This window comes from Leucopleurus acutus, assembly GCF_964270905.1.
Source record: "Leucopleurus acutus genome assembly, chromosome: 1".
Lineage (NCBI taxonomy): Eukaryota > Metazoa > Chordata > Mammalia > Artiodactyla > Delphinidae > Leucopleurus > Leucopleurus acutus.
Genome location: NC_139142.1, coordinates 92692292 through 92715052, shown reverse-complemented (window position 1 = coordinate 92715052; position 22761 = coordinate 92692292). Strand labels below are relative to the sequence as shown.

The 22761-nt window shown below is 34.9% G+C and overlaps 1 protein-coding gene across 3 annotated transcripts in view; it reads left to right on the top strand.

Annotated features, from left to right (window-relative positions):
• Positions 1 to 22761, top strand: part of TRPM7 (transient receptor potential cation channel subfamily M member 7) — a 143271-nt gene that overhangs the window by 68848 nt on the left and 51662 nt on the right. For all 3 annotated transcript variants that reach the window (XM_082840927.1, XM_082840926.1, XM_082840925.1), the window contains 9 exons: positions 476 to 631; positions 709 to 852; positions 6959 to 7087; positions 8561 to 8839; positions 14715 to 14889; positions 17231 to 17357; positions 18432 to 18616; positions 19629 to 19761; positions 20525 to 21240. In XM_082840927.1, coding sequence (XP_082697053.1) covers positions 476 to 631; positions 709 to 852; positions 6959 to 7087; positions 8561 to 8839; positions 14715 to 14889; positions 17231 to 17357; positions 18432 to 18616; positions 19629 to 19761; positions 20525 to 21240 — 2044 coding nt within the window. The remainder of the gene's footprint in view (positions 1 to 475; positions 632 to 708; positions 853 to 6958; positions 7088 to 8560; positions 8840 to 14714; positions 14890 to 17230; positions 17358 to 18431; positions 18617 to 19628; positions 19762 to 20524; positions 21241 to 22761) is intronic.

Genomic DNA, 22761 nt, shown 5'->3' with positions numbered 1-22761 from the left:
AATTTCTTTGTGCTTGAGGATTTTGCAGGTAATACATAAAATTTTTGAAATAAACCGTTTTGTTTATAGAGGCACAAGCTGAGTAATCACGTTGTGACATGGAACATTTGCAGAGAGATTTAGGATAAAATTAAGCACGTATTAACTTCATAAGGCTTACATTTTATTTAGACAAAAATGTATTTTCTGAACAAATTGTAACCTGATTTTTTAACAGGACAAGTGTATAATAATTATTAAATCTTTTCTATACCCTTATATCATAATACTCAAATGTTTTGTTACTTTTTAAAACAATTCAACCTGGCCTCTTTATATATAAGTAAAATGTGAAGTTTTTGTTTTTTCCCTGCACCACCAGGGGAAAAATGGCTAACTAATAATCAGGAGATTGTATACCTTTTTATGGCCTTTATTATATTCTTGAAGGCCATTAATTTTAAAATGTAAACTTTTGTGTTTCTAAAATTTTTAGGTCATACTAAGCATTTTAGTTCCACCTGCCATATTAATGTTAGAATATAAAACTAAGGCTGAAATGTCTCATATTCCACAATCTCAAGATGCTCATCAAATGACAATGGAAGATAGTGAGAACAACTTTCAAAACATAACAGAAGAGATTCCCATGGTAAGGAGGAGAAAAAATTTAAAGTAAATATAAATTTGTTGTGAATAAATGTACAATAAATGTTCTTTTTATTTTAGGAAGTATTTAAAGAAGTAAGAATATTGGACAGGAATGAAGGGAAGAATGAATTGGAGATACAAATAAAATCAAAAAAGCTTCCAATCACACGGAAGTTTTATGCCTTTTATCATGCACCAATTGTAAAATTCTGGTTTAACACGGTATGATTTTTTTTATTGAAGTATAATTGATACTATATGTTACAGTGTATAATATAGTGATTCACAATTTTAAAGGTTATACTCCATTTATAAAATTATAAAATATTGGCTATAGTCCCTATGTTGTACAATATATCCTTGTAGCTTATTTTATACCTAATAGCTTGTACTTCTTAATCCCCTACCTTTATATTGCCCCTCCCCCCCTTCCCTCTCCCCACTGGTAACTACTAGTTTGTTCTCTATATCTGTGAGTCTGCTTCTTTTTTGTTATATTCACTAGTTTGTTGTATTTTTAAGATTCCACGTATAAGTGATATCATACAGTACTTGTCTTTCTCTGTCTGACTTCACTTAAGATAATACCCTCCAAGTCCATCCATGTTACTGCAAATGGCAAAACTTCATTCTTTTTTATGGCTTAGTAATATTCCATTGTATATATTTACCACATCTTTGTCCATTCATCTGTTGATGGACACTTAGGTTGCTTCCATATCTTAGCAATTGTAAATAATGCTGCTATGAACATTGGGGTGCATGTATCTTTTTGAATTAGTAACATGGTAATTTTAAAATTGAGCAAAAATTGTTTTTACCACATTAAAAACCATTCAGTTTTATTAGTTAACGTATTAAGTTCCTACGTGGTCTAAATAAACCTTTAACAATCCATCTATGATTCTCTATCAAAATACAGATTACAGTAATTCAGAAGAATTCTTGTTCTTTGGATAGAATGATCTGAGAATTGTGATTTTTTTGATTTACACAGAGAAGCCTAGTTATTTAGTAAACATGGATGTACAGTAATTTTATAACTTCTTATGGAAGGGTTACCTGTATTTTTCTTAGTTATTGATGAAGATGTATTTGTTTCAAATATGCCAACTAATATTCATGACTTCTATCTGTTGATTTAATGAATGTTTATCAAGATTTTAATGAATTAACATCCTTTTATCCTAAAAGCAAATGGTCACAACTATTTAAAATTTACAGTGATCCTCTGTCTTTAATACAAAGAATGATTCCCTGAACACTTAACTAATGGTGATCTATAGGAATGATTTAAATCAATGATAGATGTCATCTCCATTTAGATTTGCATTGTACATTTTACATTACAGGCTCTTTAAACATCCATGGAGTAGTAAAAATAAATGATTCCTACCTAATATTATTTTCAAATAATCTCAAATAATGCCAATATAAAAAAGATGCTGATAATAATTACACCTGCCCAAACATCATTCCCTGTGATCCTGTGATCAATACCACAAACAAATTTTATAAGTGTTTTAATTTTAGATTATTTTCTGTAATATTCTCAATTAGAGTAACGCCAGAAAAGTTATTGACTTTAATGCTTTCTACTATGTATTCTGATATTTGTTTAGATTTGATTTTTGATTAAGTACTTTCACATTTTTTTCATCATTCAAGTTTCTTTCCACTGTGAACTCTTCAGGTGTTTTCTGAAGTATACATTTAGGACTGATGTCTTTCATCACTTATTACATTTGTAGGGTTTCTCTCCACTATGGATTCTCTGATGTTGAGCGAGGTAACAGGTCTGGTTGAAGGCTTTGTCACATTCTCTACATTTGTATGTTTTTTGCTATTATGGTTTTTTTCTACTTTTTCTACTGTTATTTTCTGATGTTTTTGAGAGCCAGTTAAAGGCTTTGCCACATTTGCTACATTTGTAAGGTTTCTTTCCAGTATGAGATCTCTGCTGAATAAGATATGAATGCTGATTAAAGGTACTGCCACATTCTGTACTTTTGTAAGTCTTCTCTGTAAGTCTTCTCTGATGCTGCTTAAGATTTGAGCCCTGGGTAAAGGCTTTGCCACATTCTTTACATTTGTATAGTTTCTCCCCAGTATGAATTCTCTGATATTGAGTACATTTTGAGCACCATTTGAAGGCTTTTCCACAGTCTTTACATTTATAAAGTTTCCCTCCAGTATGAATTTTCCTTTGTCTACTTAGATTTAATGATTGATTAAAGACTTTCCTACATTTATTACACTTGTAATATTCCTCTCTAATAGGAATACTCAGATGTTGAGTAAGTTGATGTTGAAGACTGATTAAAACCTTTATCACATTCACTACATTTGTAAGTCTTCTCTCCAATATGAATCCTCTTATATGTAGTAATATTTGAGCTTTGATAAAAGACATTCCTGTATTTATTACTTTTAGAATGGTTTTCTGAAAATTCAGTGCCCTGATGTTTCATAAGACTTGAGTCTCGGTCAAAGTTATTGTCTGATTCAATGCAGGGATAGCTTGTTGTTCCATTATAAATGCTGTTGTAGTTATTGAAAAATAGAGCTCTTGGTTAAGACCTTACACAGTTTATTGCAGTTTAAATTTCCAAGTCGACAACTTTCATGTTTTCCCAGCAGCATTTTTTGGAATAAATCTTCCGTGCCTACTTTGTGGTCATCAAAATCTGGGTGTCGTAAGAAGACATAGTTGGGTATGTGGCTACTGTCTCCATTTCCTTCACATCCTAGAGATCCTTTTTTTGCTCCAAAAAGGTGACCAGATCCCTATAGCTCTCTAACATCTGTCCCTGTACAATTCCCATTGATCAAAGTCCAGTCATTCCCACTCCTCTTGAGAGAAATCTATGGCCACATCTTGGAATGTCAGCAGTCCCTGAGAAACTGCCATTTCCTCCTGTTCTTCCTCCTGCTCTGGGTTGTTTTTTCATCAATATTATGTTGAAGAAACACATCAGCATCTTGAGAATATACCTTCAAAGGTGTCAGCACATCTCCCTCACCAGCTCCTACCCACAAGCCGAACTTTCATAGTTGACTTTGAAATGCTGAAAAGGCCAATTTCTCTCATCCTTTGTCTCAGGAGAAATACAGGAATAACCAGCTCCTGGCCTTTAAAAATGCTTTGCTGAAACCCTTTCAGGAGTTTGGGTTTTTGGGGGCATGAGCCACCAGTCTCCTTGCATTGCCCTGCAGTAAACCTTTCTCTGCTCCAAACTCCAACATGTAGGTATTATTTGGCTGGGGCTGTGGCCGCAGTGGGCGCCCGCCCCCCACCCCCGGCTTGGGGCACCCCCTCCAGGAACCCCCTAGGGGTGGGGCCATGCATTCTGCACTCTCCCCCAAGTGACCGAGGGCGGAGCGGCCCCACCCTCACTGCCCCCCACCCCCCGCCCGGAATGGAGCTGGAGCCCAGGTCCCTGCAGAGCCAGCAAAATGTTTTTAAAAGATAGGCTTTAAGGGTACCTTTGGTTTAGAGTCCATACTAATCTTGATATAACTTAGATCACTGGAAATCCATTTTCCACTTAAAAGAATAGTACGTTCTGATACACAACTATAATTTCTTCGTGCTTTTGGATTTTGCAGATAATGTTAAAATTTTGGAAATAAACCTTTCTGCAGTGTTAGTTGATGGTGAAAAGTAATCTAGATTATTCATATAGTTTTATTTTTCAGTGGTATGATAGCTTATTTCTTTAATCATAGTACATGTTTGGTTGTCTGTCACATAATTGGTTTTTCCCTTGCCAGTGGAAGAACAAATTTTACTACCAGGTTAAAGAGCATACATGTCCATAGAGGAATGGACTCCATCTGAGAAACACATGAGATTGGTGCCTACTTTTTTCCAGGGGCTGAGTGAATGAGTTTTTACTCCCCAGGAAAACTTTTAAGTTGTTTTTGGTTTTTGTTGTCATGTTTGTTGTGTTTCATTTTCATCATTAACAGGCTTTTTTGAATTGCCAAAGTATGCAAATGTTAATTCTCTGTTAACTTTATGCTAATATGAACATTTGAGAATTTGTTCCTTCAACCATTGCTTTCTCACCTACACACATGCCCATTAACCTGAGACTAATTCATTACGCTTCCTTCCCAATATGAAAATTTTCTTGCTCCATCTTGTTCAGATGTTGTAATTGTAAATCTGAATTACCTAATATAATCCCCAAATTCTGTCTCCACTAATGGAAATAACATAGGTTTCATATGTTTGCATTCATATGAACAACTGTTTAAAAATGGACAATTCAGGTGGCTCTAGGAATTTCTTTCTTCTTTCTTTGCATATTGCAGTTTACTTCTCTACTCCACCATAGTTCAAATCAAAGATATGGCTTATTTTAAAACTGGTAGAGGCAAGGAAAACGATGAGAGAATTCTTAGCCACAATTGTTCAAGGGTCAGAGAGTCTGGGTTTTCCTCTGAAATGAAATGACTCTTCAAATGTTATTATATATTGTTCCTTATCATCTCCTTATAACCTTTCTTGTTAAGAGTCTCAAAGGTGGGATGTTCTCTTACGTAGGGAGAATGTTTTCCATATTTGTTTACATTTCTTGGGATTCAACCTCAGTGATTGGGAGCTAAGAAAATATTGGGTTGGCCAAAAAATTCGTTGGGTCTTTTCTGTAAGATGGCTGTAGTAGCACTTAGTTGTCTTTAACTTCATTCAAAACAATTTTGTTAGGCTGTATTGTGACAGCTGTCATATCAGCGTGCATTTAAAAAAAGCTTATCAAAATTGGTGAATTTTTGTGTAGCCATTTTAATATTGAAGACGGAAGAAAAAAAGCAACATTTTCAGCATATTATGTTTTATTGTTTCAAGAAAGATAAAAACAACTGAAATGCAAAAAAAGATTTGTGCAGTGTATGGAGAAGGTGCTGTGACTGATTGAATATGTCAGAAGTGGTTTGCGAAGTTTCATGCTGGAGATTTCTCGCTGGATGATGCTCCGTGGTCGGGTAGACCAGTTGAAGTTGATAATGATCAAATCAAGACATCGAGAACAATCAACATTATACCACATGGGAGATAGCCGACATATTCAAAATATCCAAATCAAGTGTTGAAAATCATTTGCACCAGCTTGGTTATGTTAATCACTTTGATGTTTGGATTCCACATAAGTGGAAAAAATCTTCTTGACCGTATTTCTGCACGCGATTCCCTACTTAAATGTAACGAAAACATTCCGTTTTTAAAATGTGACAGGCAATGAAAACTGGATACTGTACAATAATGTGGAATGGAAAAGATCATGGGGCAAGTGAAATGAACCACCACCAACCACACCAAAGGCTGGTCTTCATCCAGAGAAGGCGATGTTGTGTATATGGTGGGATTGGAAGGGAGTCCTCTATTATGGGCTCCTTCCAGAAAACCAAACAATTAATTCCAACAAATACTGCTCCCAGTTAGACCAACTGAAAGCAGCACTCAATGAAAAGCTGCTGGAATTAGTCAACAGAAAATGCATAATCTTCCATCAGGATACCACAAGACCACATGTTTCTTTGATGACCAGGCAAGAACTCTTATGGCTTGGCAGAGTAGTTCTCATTCATCCGTCATGTTCACCAGACATTGCACATTCGGATTTCCATTTATTTTGGTCTTTGCAAACGTCTCTTAATGGAAAAAATGTCCATTCCCTGGGAGACTGTAAAAGGTATCTGGAACAGTTCTTTGCTCAAAAATACAAAAATTTTGGGAAGATGGAATTATGAAGTTGCCTGAAAAATGGCAGAAGGTAGTGGAACAAAAGGGTGACTACGTTGTTCAATAAAGTTCTTGGTGAAAATGAAAAATGTGTCTTTTATTTTTACTTAAAAACCAAAGGAACTGTTTGGCTAATCCAATACCAGTTGTCTTTCTTAGGAATACTACTTGGTTGGGGGAAGGAGGAGCCACATATTATGTGTTTCTTGATGATGGTGATGAAGTTCTATAGTATGATACTTGAGGTATAATATAAGTTAAGTGAAATTATGTGGACTATACTGAGAACATAAACCTGGTATTATAAAATTCTTCCTATGAGAAGTACTAAAAAGTCAACTAAAGTCTAGAATAACACACTTTTACCTTGGGGACCATTTATAAATGGTTGATTGATAAATGCAATGTCTGCATGGAAGAAGAGTTACTTCCAAAACTTTTTTACTGATTGAAGCTGGGAGATACTTCACAGGGGCTCATTTCGTCTCTTTTTTTGTGTATGCTTGGAAATTTTCATAGTAAAGAAATTGTATTTTATAATAAATTTTATTCATATCTTGTATTTTCTTCTTTTATTAGTTGGCATACTTAGGATTTCTGATGCTTTATACATTTGTCGTTCTTGTACAAATGGAACAATTACCTTCAGTTCAAGAATGGATTGTTATTGCTTATATTTTTACCTATGCTATTGAGAAAGTCCGTGAGGTATGTCTTTAGTTTTTCCTACCAATAACTTAGTGTATATATGGAGGGTGTTACGTTTTGTTTTGGTTATGTGTGTGGGTATATGTTATTCATACCCACACACATAACCATGATGTAGGTGAGTATATTCATATACCCACCTATATCACCCAGTAGGTGATGTTATTGAAGTATATAGATTGTTTGGTTTTGCTGTTCTAAAAGTGATGGCCAAAGAATAGAGATTGTGTGGTTAACTTTGTCACAATTACAAAGATAATGATTTGTCTCAAAAAATAGATTTGTTTTTGTCTTATTTCCTCAACATTCATATTTGTGTTCTTTGCCATTCTCAAAAAGTATTAAATATACATATAGCCAATCAGGTAGATAAATTATAAGTATATTCTTACTTTGCTCTTAGGTTGTACTGCTCTAAAGTGTACTGTATTGCCCATTGAATTATCATTTAGATTTAGATCCCTATGTCTATCAGAGTTTTCAGTTTAAAATTGTAAATTTTCTAATATCCTGATTTTGGAAAAAAAGGTTTTTTAAAAAGTTTTATACTTTCTGTTTAATCTAGTACCTATATAAATGTTGTTGTATAACACAGTTATTTAAATACATATGAATTATTTCATGTCTCTACATTTAGAGAGTACATGAAATTGCAAAAATAGAAGGCATTTTACTTCCCTCCCACTTAGGTATAATAGGAATTTAATAGCTTATGCATTTTAAATGCCTTTGAGTGCCACAGCCCATATGTTTATGAAATCTGTTGTTTTACTAACATGTTTGAAGAAATTAAGTTGTTAAATTGTGAAAGCAAGTTGCATATAATTTTTTTATTCATAAAACAGTTCTGCAAGGATTTATTAGATAGTAATAAAAGTGATTGCCTCTAGTGGGAAGGAGAATTAGTTGGCTGGGTTGAAGCGTGGAAGGGAGACTTTTCAGTATTTACTTTTGATACACTATGATTTTGAAGCTCTAAATGTATTACCATTCCCCACAAAAAATTTAAAATATTTTTTATATTAAAGAGCTAAGTATAGCTACTTAAACCATTGAGTTGTTTACTTTCTGCAAATAAGGCACCTTTGGAAGATCCTACCTGGATATCCTAGTGTTGTTTCAGTGAAAAATAAAACAACTTTTGATAGGTATCTCACATTCCAAGTCTAGAGAATTGTGTTCTAATCCAGGATTTTCAGTGTCTTAGTTGGATGACCTTGGATGAGCAGGTCATTTATTTATGGGTCTTTTTTTTACTTTTTTTTCCCCTATATATAGAGAATGAGGATAAGAAGTATCTGCCTTTGATATCTTATTGAATTGTTTTGGTGATCAAATGCCAAGACAGTCAAAATACTTTGAAATATTAAATGATATATAAAATTCTGCTCTGACAGTATAATTGAATTCTGGTATATGTTTTAATAGGAAGAAAGTGATGAAACCTTTTTTTTTTTTTTTTTAAACCTGTAGATCTTTATGTCTGAAGCTGGAAAAATAAGCCAGAAGATTAAAGTGTGGTTTAGTGATTACTTCAATATCAGTGATACAATTGCCATAATTTCTTTCTTCATTGGATTTGGACTAAGATTTGGAGCAAAATGGAACTTTGAGAATGCATATGATAATCATGTTTTTGTGGCTGGAAGATTAATTTACTGTCTTAACATAATATTTTGGTATGTGCGTTTGCTAGATTTTCTAGCTGTAAATCAACAGGCAGGACCTTATGTAATGATGATTGGAAAAATGGTAAGTTGAGAGGTGTCTGACAATACTCATGGGTTTATTGATATTTTTTCTTAAAATCATAAAAATATGTTATTAATATAGTTTTACTTGAACCAGAGAATGATAGTTCATGTTTATTTGCCTCATATTGTAAATAGACCCATTCCTAAGGATATTAGCTTTTTTAAAAATTTATTTATTTATTTGTTTTTGGCTGAGTTGGGTCTTTGTTGCTGCGCGTGGTCTTTCTCTAGTTGCAGTGAGCGGGGGCTACCCTTTGTTGTGATGTGCGGGCTTCTCATTGCGGTGGCTTCTCTTGTTGCAGAGCATGGACTCTAGGTGCATGGGCTTCAGTAGTTGTGGCATGTGGGCTCAGTGGTTGTGGCTCACGGGCTCTAGAGTGCAGGCTTAGTAGTTGTCGCTCACAGGCTTCGTTGCTCCGTGTCATGTGGGATCTTCCTGGACCAGGGCTCAAACCTGTGTCCCCTGCATTGGCAGGTGGATTCTTAGCCACTGTGCCACCAGGAAAGCCCAGGATATTAACTTTTGAAGAAAATATTTGAGGGGATAAAGTTAGGAAACCTTATTTTATTTGTTTTCTCTTGAAATACTTTAATTTTTAAATGTTACTTGCTAGGGCTATTTGAAAAATATGAACTTGCCAGCTCCAATCTATGAGTTTCTTTTCATCTTTACTGCCACTACCCTAAACCCAATCTGTCATCATCTGGCACTGGCAGTAGTATAGTAATCTGTTTACTCACAAGCACTCTGGCCTGTCTTCAATCTATATTATAGCCGGAGTAATATTTCAAAATGCAAATCTGGATATGTCAGTTCTCCTTCTTAAAAACATCTTTTAATGATTTTGCATTACTGCTAGAAATCAGTGTACTTAATAATGAAACCCATAAGCCTTGTCCAATTTGACTGTTGCTTTCCTTCCTTTCTTCCTTCCTCCTTCCCTTCTTCTCTCCCTCCCTCCCTTTAAATTTTGAGATAGTTACGGATTAACATGCAGTTGTAAGAAATAATACAGAGCGATTCTGTGTACTCTTTACCTAGTTTCCTCCAGTAGTAACATCTTCCTTGCTTTCTTAAGTCTCACCTCTTACCATTTTTGACCTCTTACTTGTGTTCTAGTCACACAAACCTTTATCTTTTTCCTTTAACACAGCCCCTATCAGAGAACCAAGAATAGCTCATGTTCTTTCTGTGTAAAATGATCACCCTCATCTACACTCATATCCTTAGCTTTTTTCATTAATTAACTTAGTTTTTTTCAGGGAAGCTTTTTTGATCTTTTTCAACTAGATCAAGTTTATTTGCTGTATAATTTTATGGAACCCATGTTTTTCCCTTCAGAATATTTATCTGTGTCTAACTGTATTTTAAACTACATTCTTATTGTATTATTTATATTCTCCTCTAGACTTTAAATTCCTTGGAGTAGAAACCTTGTCTGGTGTTGGTCACCTTTATATCTCTAGTATCTCAATACGTATCACTTTAGTAGATTCCTCCTTAGTAAATATTTGTTGGTTGGGTGGATAAACCATTTCAAGTAGGAAAAAAACAACATAAAAATACTGAACATTAATTGTATTTTCATAGGTTGGTAGTTAAGATTTTTTCCTCTTATTTTTATATCCTTAGCAGCAGATTATAAATTAAAAAAACTGTAATTGTTCACCAAGTAGTTTTTAACGTTTATTATATTTTCACTGTTACGCAAGACAGTGCAGATTGGTTATTAGGATATTGTCCCTGAACTTTGTGAAACCACATTTCTCTTTTTTGACTTTATCAGTCCTGTAGTTATTTTTAACAGTTACATAATCTAGCTTGAGGAGCCTATCCTACATAAAGTATTTTAGGAAATTATATGAGATATTAGTAAAACTATCAGTGTGGTTTATTGATTAAGTTAATGAGTAGGGGATATAGGGATTCATGGAAAGAGAGAAATTTGTGGAGGTTTTTGTTAAAGCAGTGGAATCTGAGCCATTCTTCGAAAGCTTGAGAGAGATGGGAGGAAAAAGGAACAGCCTGACTGGAAATTTTTTTGTGATAAGGTATAGTTTGTTAGCAAATTGGTTAGACAGGGCGTAGTAGCTTGGAGTATATAGAACATTGAAAACTAGGACTTTAGAGAAGAAAAATATAGGGGAAACCATTGAAGAGTTTTCCCGCCAATTTTTGATTTTTCTTTACCATAAAAGAAGTAGGTTGACATTTCTCTGTCTTTCCTTATCATCTTGGAGTGACTTTTCAGAGTATGGATATTGAAAGCAGCTAGTCAGATTGTTCATTATGATGATTTTCAACCAGTGGGGCAGTCTGAAGAAGTCTCACAAGGGTTCCTCATGCTGAGTTCCAACCCACCACACTAATCTTGTCCCTTATTAATGCACTTTGCAAGATAATGCTAACTAAACAAATACTGTCAGTGGTTTATGTCTTTAGGTACCTCTTTCCTCCTATCTTTACTGACCCAGACTGTTTTTAAAATTTATATCCAGAACATCTAATCTTTTCCTGATATAATATGCCCAATATTTTGCTCTTTCCCATAGGCTTAACCAACTGGCAGGTTTTGTTTTTAAAATACAGATGTCAGGTTTAATGTGCAGTTTTTTATGCACTGAGCTGAAAAAATCTAAAATGTACTGGGCCTACTCCTGCCATAAATTTGGGCCTACTCCTGCCATAAATTACTTCCGGTTTTAAGTTGAAAAAGGCAAACTCTATTATGCTTCTGTTGCTTTTGTGAACGTAACTTTTCTTTCCTTATTCTAAAATTACTATTCATTGTAGAAAATTTTAGCAAGTGCAGACAAACTGCCCTCCAGAGACATGCAATATTAACAGTTTGATGTATACCTTTCCATCCTTCAAGACATATATATGAATACGTGTGTTTATTTGTGTCAAACTGCACACGAATAAATGTATATAATAGTTTTATCGAAATGGACTCATTATGTGTATGCTGTTTCTCAGTTCTTTTTAAAATTGGTCTTCTAGATTAAATTTATCTTTTAAGTAACCCCACTAGCTCACAGGATTATCAGCATTGCTTTGCATCATGAAGACAAAATTTTTACATTTTTTGAATACAGAGTTTCATTATTATACTTGATTTTCCGCACTACACATTTTCCCTCTAGGAGAGTGTATCCTACTCTCCCCAGTTAAGAATTACTGGTTTATTATTTGTCACATCAAAGAAGTACTTATTATTCATCCATTTTGCATTCTTTCATGAAGTAGTGATATTTCCAGGAAAAGTTAGGGGAGTTAAGGTTTTGGGGGAGGAACTGGTTTTAGCCTAACGTTTTAGGGCAAAAAACCGCTCTAGCTCTCATTGTCTACCAGATTATTTAGTGACTTAGTGTTATTGGGTTAATTTAATGGTGATATACAGTAAATAGAAGGTGCAGGAAGTATAAAAGTGAACAATCTTAATAACAGATGGAGATGGGAAAAGTAAGGAAGCCAAGAGAGAGTGGAGCTGTCTGGATTTCCATCTGAATCTTACCTCTAATGTACTCCCAACACTCCCACCGGTTCTCCCATCCCAATTATAGGGAGCTGAAATATATATTTCATTTTCTTCTTTACCTTTGATCTTCTTTAGAACCACCCTCCACCAGGATTATGTCTTTCCCCTTGTCAACCATTTCTTAATCATATCATTATCTTTTTTCTCCTAGTGCCATCTTCCCTTTCTACCTCCTTCAGTACTCTCAGATGGTTAATGTTCTAATTATCTGCTTAAAGTAGATGCTGCAAAGTATAAGAAATCCTTCATTAAAGTATAGCTTTAATGAATAAAGGAGATGATTTTATAGTATGTAGTAGATTCCTAGAGTAACTTAACATTTTTTAATCATTGGGTATCTGTTATGTTATGCATTATACTAAGCTGAGACTACAAAGATGAATAAGACGTGGTCCAGATCCTCATGGAATTCACAGTCTAGTATATAAGACAAGCATGTGAGCAGATAGAGAAAGATATGATAAACTGTTTTGTGAAGACAAAGCTTTCACAAGGAACATGGTATTTGAAAAAAGTTTAGAAAATAGGTAGGAATTTTTCCTGAGCAGGGAATTTCTAATCAGAGAAAACAGCTTCATATCTTTCATAAAGATATGAAAGATTAAAGTAGAAGAAATCTTCACATTTGACATCTTTAATAGAGATCAGAGTGATGAAAATTACATGGTAAATGCTGAACTCGTCCTACTCACTCCATATACCTATACATTCAAGCTAGGAACCCTCATTTTAGATATAAGAAATGGAATATTCAGATATTTTAATTAGTTAAATTTAGATCAAATATAAGGAAGATTGTCAAATAGGCTTTATGCGAAAGGTATGAAATCCAGAGAACTCTGAATCATCAGCCAACAGACCTTGAATAAATTTAGAATATTTCAGGTTTGGGTTTTGATTTGAACTTTTGAGTTGGGCTTTTTCTTTATTTAATTTGGATTCCAAATTACAGCAAATGCCGCAAGTAATGTTTTGATGAATTATTTGCCTTTAAAAATCTTTTATCCCAAGATTTTGTTTATTGAAAACATATATTCTTTTAGTAATTCTCTTAAGTGGTCAAATAAGGCATTATTTAACCATTTTACAAAGAAAAAAACTGAATCTTGGGCGGTGTATGGGATTTTTTTATTGTAAGTCACAGGGACTCAACTCTAACTTAATTTTAAAAAAATTTATTGGCAGATCTAACAATTTTAAAGGTAAAGGATCAAGACTAAATGATTATTTATAAATAAATATTTTATAATTTCTCCATCTAGTGTAGACTTACTGTCCTCTTTACTTTTCACAGTCCTGCCTTCCATTTCTACTCTCACTATACTTGTTCAAAACATATGAAAATGTCTTAGTAATTTCTTTTAGATAGATTTATTACTGCAATTATTGTTAGTTCATAGTAGATTAAAGTACAGATTTATTGTAAATGTAGTCTCTTGATCTCCATGGGATTTTCCCCTTAGATTATTATTTGTGGATGAATATTATTACATATTACCAGAGTGACACTACATTCACTTTCTTAGATGTAAGTGCTGAACACTTGTACCCATAAATAAGTGGATAGAAATTGAAGTTTCATTATAGCATTTCACTTAATTCTTTGAATTCCTGAGTAATGATGTCAAAATTCACATTGTGATTTAGCAATAAAAATTGTTTTTTAATGATTTATTATGTGATAGTTCAGTTAGGCTCTTTTTCAATTTTGTTGAAATTAAAGAATTGCAAACTACGTGACTTGCAAAAGAATTTGTTAACCAGATACGGGTATCACTAATTTTTTCAACACCCATACTGATAATTCAGTTTGTTGTTTTATTTACCTCCTAGGAGGTTTTCACAGCCCAGGAGACAAGGCACCATGGTAGGGTTCACGATGGGTGAGAAGAATGCCTTTCTTTTGTGAAGTGGGCAAAAGATACTACCAAAGAAAGGTAGAAAAGATAGTCTGCACCTCCTGTATAAGAACAGAACAGTTTTAGGAAAGAACTCTCATGGAAATTGGTTCCCTGAATCTGCCCCTTATGTCTTTACTTCTTTAAAATCTTCATGGACATGAGATAGGCAGACTCCAGTTTGAGCCTGTGATATGGTTCATTATGTAGAAGATGCCTATGACTTACCTGATGTTCAGATCAGTTTTTACATAATTTCCTGGATGTTAAGATTTATGTAGTGATGAGGTTTCTTGAATGCTAATGGCTAGGAATAAAAAGAAACTCAAAGATTCAAGTTATCTGTTGGAACATTAGAAACTGTTTTTTAAGATGAAGAATTGTCTTTGTGTTTAAATTCCCATGTATTTTAACAGTGTTCATTTTTTAACAGGTGGCCAATATGTTCTACATTGTAGTGATTATGGCTCTTGTATTACTTAGTTTTGGTGTTCCCAGAAAGGCAATACTTTATCCTCGCGAAGCACCATCTTGGACTCTTGCTAAAGACATAGTTTTTCATCCATACTGGATGATTTTTGGTGAAGTTTATGCATATGAAATTGATGGTAAGGATTTATGTGTACAGATATATCTTTTGGTTATTTCATATTTCAAAGTCAAAATTGCATTATAGTAACATTACAAATTTTCACAAATCAAACTGTTAACCAGCCTAAGTCCTCCCATGATACATTAGTTAATCCCAGAAGAAACATAACAAAAATTAATTGAAAAAAAAGTATTTCAGAATTTTTTTTAGCTGCAAATAATGGAATCTGGCCTAAACTGGCTTACACAATAAGGACATACATTAGCTCACATAACAGAAAGTTCAGAGGTAGAGTGGTCTGTGGTCTTTGGGACTGGTTAATTCATGCTAAGGACACATTCTTTTTCATCCCAGTCCTCTGTAATAAGTGTCTGATTCATACAGGTTTTCCTTTACAATTGTAAGACTCTGTCACAAGCAACAGGAGGAGACACTGTTTTCTATTGGTTCTCTTCAGGGGAAAAAGTCCCTTTCCCAGATGCCTTCTATTGAACCTATTTTTTAATCTCATTAGCTCAGATTGGCTTCAGTCTACCTGTCCAGGGCAAGGGTAATGGAATTACATTGATTAGTTGGATTGTATATACTCTTTTTTTTTTTTTTTTTTTTTTTGCGGTATGCGGGCCTCTCACTGTTGTGGCCTCTCCCGTTGCAGAGCACAGGCTCTGGACACGCAGGCTCAGTGGCCATGGCTCATGGGCCCAGCTGCTCTGAGGCATGTGGGATCTTCCCGGACTGGGGCACGAACCTGTGACCCCTGCATCGGCAGGCGGACTCTCAACCACTGCGCCACCAGGGAAGCCCGGATTGTATATTCTTGAATTGTAAAATTCAACTCTGAATACATTCTCTGCATAAAGCTATTCTGTTGTTTTAGTTAAAAAGGCTAGATAACTTGTGGACATAGTTGATACTGCCAACTTTCAAGGATGTTCTTCTGACCTTCACATTGAGTTATAGAATCTTTATTTTGTTAGTTTGCTCATGTTCTCTCTTGCTCTCTCTCACCCATCTTACTTTACTCCTCCATCACCCCCATTCTGTGTTGCTCCTTACCCACCTATTTATAGGTGATTAGATCAGGGGATGGTCACATAGTAGTCATCAGTTGTTATGAGATGTTGGTTAAAACAGTGAGGTTTTTACCAGCCTGGTAAAATTTTGTGTTTAATGGCTTCCTGTTTAGTGTCATTTCCAGGTTTTTATTGTCTGCTTTTTCTTATGTGGCTCTAGTTTAGTTATACAGCATTGGATATAGTTTTTTACTCTCCTGCATTCTCTTTCTTGGGTATTTGCTTCATCAAACTAATCTGAATAGAGTGGAAATAGATTCATAAAATTTTTTAGGGGCTTCCCTGGTGGCACAGTGGTTGAGAGTCCGCCTGCTGATGCAGGGGACACGGGTTCGTGCCCCGTCCGGGAAGATCCCACATGCTGCAGAGCGGCTGCGCCCGTGAGCCATGGCCGCTGAGCCTGCGCTTCCGGAGCCTGTGCTCTGCAACCGGAGAGGCCACAACAGTGAGAGGCCCGCGTACCGCAAAAAAAAAAAAAAATTTTTTTTTAGGAGTGAAAGGACCTTATGCATCAGTTTGCCCGTAAAACCATTTTATGTGAAAGGAATGATACAGCCATGATGAGAATTTCAATGATGTATATTTTTTAAATGCTTACAAAACACCAGGTGCTAAGTGTATTATAAATATTTGTATAAAACTTGTCACTAATTCAAGACTATTTAATTCAAATCCTTGCCCTACTTGAATTTATTTTACTTTATTCCTCATAACTCTGGTGGGTATTAAAGCTCTTCCCTTCCTTAATTCAGCTGTGTTATGGCTTCAGAAACATTCCAGATGGAGGCAATGAAATGCAAGGAATTCAAATCTAATCATTGTATATTTAAGAGGCACTTTAACCATTCCTTCAACCCTCCTTTGTGGCATAATAAGCTAAAGTCAGTAATCATTATGTTTGTAGATTTACTATGAGTTTATCATACTCTTTTCTGGTTCAGTTATTTTTCTTACAGAAATGTGTGGCTGAATCTGGGAGTTTTATTCTTCTTAATGCTCCTCTGGCTAAACCCTACCTTGGAGGGTAGACATAATACAGAAATATATACTTCCTTGTATGGAGTAGAGTCGTAGAATAGTACCCACATCCTTCACAAAATTCTTCTCTTTTGGAATACTGTTAAGTTGGTGTTTGTATGGCTGCCTGCCCAGAAGCTTTTGCTAGAATCTGTGAAACAGATATGTACATAATCAAAACTTCCTTCAAACAAACGTACACAAATATTGACTAGAAGCAGTAACTGGTAAATTACTGTTTTAATTTTTTTTTTTTTCTTTCTCAAGTTTGTGCAAAGGATTCCACTATCACTGAAATCTGTGGTCCTGGGACATGGTTGACTCCATTTCTTCAAGCAGTCTACCTCTTTGTACAGTATATCATTATGGTCAATCTTCTTATTGCATTTTTCAAGTAAGAATTTTATTTGGTTGCTTATTGTAATGAGATCATTTAATATATAGTTCTCTTTTTGAAGGAACTATACAAAATTTAAAGTATAAAGATTTTATTGAGGCTTAAACTACTTAAAATTATTTTTGAAAATTACAAATAAGAAAGCATGCATTTTCAAAATCAAATTCTAAATTTGAGACTCTATCTTTCAACATACAGTTCTTTTATAAATTTAATCTTTATTTGGTATTTATTACAAGGTGGCCAGGGAATACACATGCAGTATACAAAACAGAAAGGCAAATAGAAAATTCTTCAGTAATCCCATTCTTAGTATTTTGGTATACATCCTTTTTATATTTTATATATATGAACCACTTTTTCTTTTTAAAAATAATGTTCTTATATTTTGTATACTGTTTTTAACTAAGCAAAACATGAATATTATCCTACATTAATAAATATCCCTCTCCAGTTTTTTAATGACTACCTCGTATTCCATGATATAGACTGTAATTTTTAAGCCAATATGTTATATTGCTCCATTCGATTGTTTATAATTTTTTGTTCCCCAAAACCACATTGTGGTTAAATTTTTTATTAATCCTTATGTATTTCCTTAGAGTGTTTTCCTAAAAGTAGAACTATTCAATATATGTATATTTCGGACTTCTTCTATTTAAGTCAAAATAGGCCTTGTGTCTCCAAATCTCTGCTAACAGTAGGTATTATCTTTTTAATGGTTGCTAATTTGACAGTACATAAGAGTCTGGTTTTTATTTGCACTTATTTTGTTACTACTCAGATTGAATATTTTCTTCTGTTTTTGTCATTTATATGTAATTTAAAAAGCTTAAAATCATATTTTCTGCCTATTTTTCTGGGAGTTTATAATTAAGACCCTCAGCAGTATCAAACTTTGCCTTATACTGTTGCATGTGTTTTTTTCCGGTTTCGCATTTACCTTTTAGTCTTGTTTATGGTGGAGTACTCCTTTGAATCCTTGTTTAGAGCAGAATTACAATAAAATTTTAATATTTAAAACTTTAAAATGTGATTAGCTAAGTTTATTTTTATTCTTTGTTATTCAAGCAATGTGTATTTACAAGTGAAGGCAATTTCCAATATTGTATGGAAGTACCAGCGTTATCATTTTATTATGGCTTATCATGAGAAACCAGTTCTGCCTCCACCACTTATCATTCTCAGCCATATAGTTTCTCTGTTTTGCTGCATATGTAAAAGAAGAAAAAAAGACAAGACTTCGGATGGACCAAGTAAGTAAAATATATTAAGGCAAATGTTTTTATTTTATCACTTATCAGTATCACACTGAAAGCTAAGTATTTTTTTAAATACATTTATTTTTTAATTTATTTATCTTTGGCTGCGTTGGTTCTTCGTTGCTGCACGCAGGCTTTCTCTAGTTGTGGTGAAGTGGGGCTACTCTTCGTTGCGGTGCACGGGCTTCTCATTGTGGTGGCTTCTCTTGTTGTGGAGCACAGGCTCTCGGCATGCGGCCTCTAGAGTGCAGGCCCAGTAGTTGTGGCGCACAGGCTTAGTTGCTCCGCGGCATGTGGGATCTTCCCAGACCAGGGCTTGAACCTGTGTCCCCTGCGTTGGCAGACAGATTCTTAACCATTGTGCCACCAGGGAAGTCCCTGAAAGCTAAGTATTAATTTTATTCAGAAGACTTAACTGGTTAATGTTATTGTAAAGGCTTTTGTTGAATTTGCCTAAACATAAAAGAATTTAAAGTGCAATATGTTTATCTATAAAAGTAAATTTAGTATTAAACTTCCTTTTTGGTATGGCATCTCAATTCGGTTTTGTTAAAATGCTAGTGTAAACCATAACACTTGCCGTTCTACAAACCATTTTGACTGCTGTGTAAACAATAACACTTTTAGTACATTCTGTATACTACGTGAGACATAATAAACTCTGCCTAAAATTTTACAGTGGCTTTTTATTCTATCAAATCAGTTCTTATACTCTTGTACCTGGGTATGCGAAGGAGAGATGTGAGAGATAGATGGGGTAGGGTATTTTATAGGAAAAGGAGATTCGAAAAGGAGGAAACACTGGAAACTATTCTTCCAACATCACACTGTGAGTGAAGAAAGAAGTAGAAATACTTGTTTAGGGCTTTAGAAACGCACCAGTAAAAAGAGAAAAAAAAAATGCTGATGATTTACATAGCCTTATGAACTCTAAATAACATAAAACTCGTGAGCTAAAGTTTATCTTGATGTCTCTGTTGATTTTTTTTTTCTTTTCCCTCCTTAGAACTTTTTTTAACAGAAGAAGATCAAAAGAAACTTCATGATTTTGAAGAGCAGTGCGTTGAGATGTATTTTAATGAAAAAGATGACAAATTCCATTCTGGGAGTGAAGAGAGAATTCGTGTCACTTTTGAAAGGTTCAGAAACTCTTTAATTATAACTGATTTTATGTCAGAGTGGGTTTTCTTAGTTATGTCTCTTACACATGGTCATTGTTCAATTTATGTTTGTCAAACAAGTAAGTTTAGTAATGCTTTTACATAATATATTGTGAGACAGTTCAGTTCTTTACTTCTAAGACTTCATGTAAGTCAGTCAGTCAGTCTCTTAACCGTTTTTTGACCCTTGTTACAGAGGGCAGAAAAGAGTTGGTGGAGAAAAGTTAAACTGTCTTAATTATTTTAAAACATGTTTCTTTCCATTAGTTTTGCTACATTCTAAAAGCATATGGTATTTGTGTAGGTACAATAATGGTAATAGTAGTTTATGTGTATGTAGCTGAATACACAGTTTTGTGTTACTCTGATGGGGGAATAAATAGCCTATGGTACAAAAGTGTGTTTTAAAATCTTATATTTTTATTATAATAGGATTAGCACTTGATCCTTTTTTTTTTTTTTAATATTTATTTATTTTTGGCCACGTTGGGTCTTAGTTGCGGCGTGCGGACTCAAGAGTGTGTGGGCTCAGTCGTTATGGTGCGTGGGCTCTCTAGTCGTGGTGTGTGGGCTCCAGAGCTTGTGGGCTCAGTAGTTGCAGCACGCGGGCTTAGTTGCCCCACAGCACGTGGGATCTTAGTTACCTGACCAGGGATCAAACCCATGTTCCCTGCATTGGCAGGCGGATATTTCGAAACCATTAATTTTTAACATTTGTAAAACTCCTGTGTTTCCCTTACAGAGTGGAGCAGATGTCCATTCAGATTAAAGAAGTTGGAGATCGCGTCAACTATATCAAAAGATCATTACAATCATTAGATTCTCAAATTGGCCATTTGCAAGATCTTTCGGCCCTGACTGTAGATACATTAAAAACACTCACTGCCCAGAAAGCTTCAGAAGCTAGCAAAGTTCACAATGAAATCACACGAGAATTGAGCATTTCCAAACATTTGGCTCAAAACCTTATTGATGATGGTCCTGTAAGACCTTCTGTATGGAAAAAGCACAGTGTTGTAAATACACTTAGCTCCTCTCTTCCTCAAGGTGGTCTTGAAAGTAATAATCCTTTTCTTTGTAATATTTTTATGAAAGATGAAAAAGATTCCCAATTTAACATATCTGGTCAGGATTTACCTGTAATACCCCAGAGAAAAGAATTCAATTTTCCAGAGGCTGGTTCCTCTTGTGGTGCCTTATTCCCAAGTGCTGTCTCTCCTCCAGAACTGCGACAGAGACAACATGGAGTAGAAACCTTAAAAATGTTTAGTAAAAATCAAAAATCAGGCAGTTCGTCTAATAGCATACCACATCTATCATCCCCACCAACCAAATTTTTTGTTAGTACACCATCCCAGCCAAGTTGCAAAAGCCACTTGGAAACTATAACCAAAGATCAAGAAACTGTTTGTTCTAAAGCTGCAGAAGGAGATAATGTAGAATTTGGAGCATTCGTAGGTAAGTTTGGCAAACTGATATTTGTATATCAACATTATTTATTTTTTAATTATAATTATCACCTTAGAAATAAAAATAAATTGCTAATTAATAAAATCATGTACGTGTGTGACAAGTGGATTACCTTTTCATAGAGTATAGTTCTAAAAATTTTTTAAGGAGTCAGAAGTCGGGGAAGTAGGTTGAATTGGGCTATACTAGTTATATTAGCACATACCTCTTTGGTGCAACTTATTATAATAACAATTGTATGGAAAACTTATTTGGACTTTTTTTTTTTTTTTTCCCAATACGTGGGCCTCTCACTGTTGTGGCCTCTCCCGTTGCGGAGCACAGCCTCCGGACGCGCAGGCTCAGCGGCCATAGCTCACGGGCCCAGCTACTCTGCGGCATGTGGGATCTTCCCGGACAGGGGCACGAACCCGTGTCCCCTGCATCGGCAGGCAGACTCTCAACCACTGTGCCACCAGGGAAGCCCTGGACTCTGTCTTTTGAATTTCAGCATAGTCTCTTGAATTTGATCAACTTTTGTTGAAAGAATTTGAGTGATGTGTAAGTGTTGCAAGACAAAGGTATAGGGGAGGCTAGAAGTAACTGGAAAAGAACAGTGTTTTATAAATAGGCTGACCATGTAGTTTTTCATCCAAGCCAGTACACTTTTGAGAGTGAAAGGGTGTGTTACTGACATTTACATTAGGATAATAGGGAAAGCCAAGACTCTACTTGGAAAATGAGTATTTATGGTCAACCCATTTATATACCCAGAGAATATATACCCAGAGATCATTTCAGAAAGGAATGATTCATTCTTATACCTCACCTCAAGTAAAATAAGGACTGAAAATATATTTATTTTGGCAATGATAACATGTTAATAACCTTGGTGAAAACTGTTTCAGTGAAGGAAGTGATAGAGGAAGAAGCCTGATTATAGTGAAATAAAGTACAAATGGGAGTGAATGTAGAGAGTGATGGGGGGGCGACTCAAAAGCTTGGCAATGAAGGCAGAAAGAAAGAACTAATATTGTGGTTTGTATGTTTAAGGTTTTATTTGTTTTGTTTTTAATGATGATGTTTTGTTATTTAAATGTTGACATTATGCCACGTGGAAGGAAAAGATGAAGAGGGAATGCTTTGTAGAGCTAGCTAAGCCCCAAATATTTGTAGAATATAGTGTTCTAACAGCCTTCCTCTTAGATTATTAAAGATAAAAGTATTTAACAAAGAATTCTTAGAAAACTACTTGGGTTGTTCGTGGACATAACCAGAATGTTCCAAGGTTTGAAGAAGGCCCTCTGTCTCTTCAAGTTAGAATTTTTCCTTCAGGTGGCTTCCCAACCTTGTCTTTAACACTTATATGAGCCTTCCCAGCCTGGGAATTTACCTAGTCACGGAACATGTATAGAGATGGTTCACAGAATGTTATGTCCATGTAAAATTCTCCACATTAGGGCCAACCCCATGGATTATCTAGGTACTGAGCATGCTGATCTCTACTGCTAGGCTATGTGAGTTCACTGT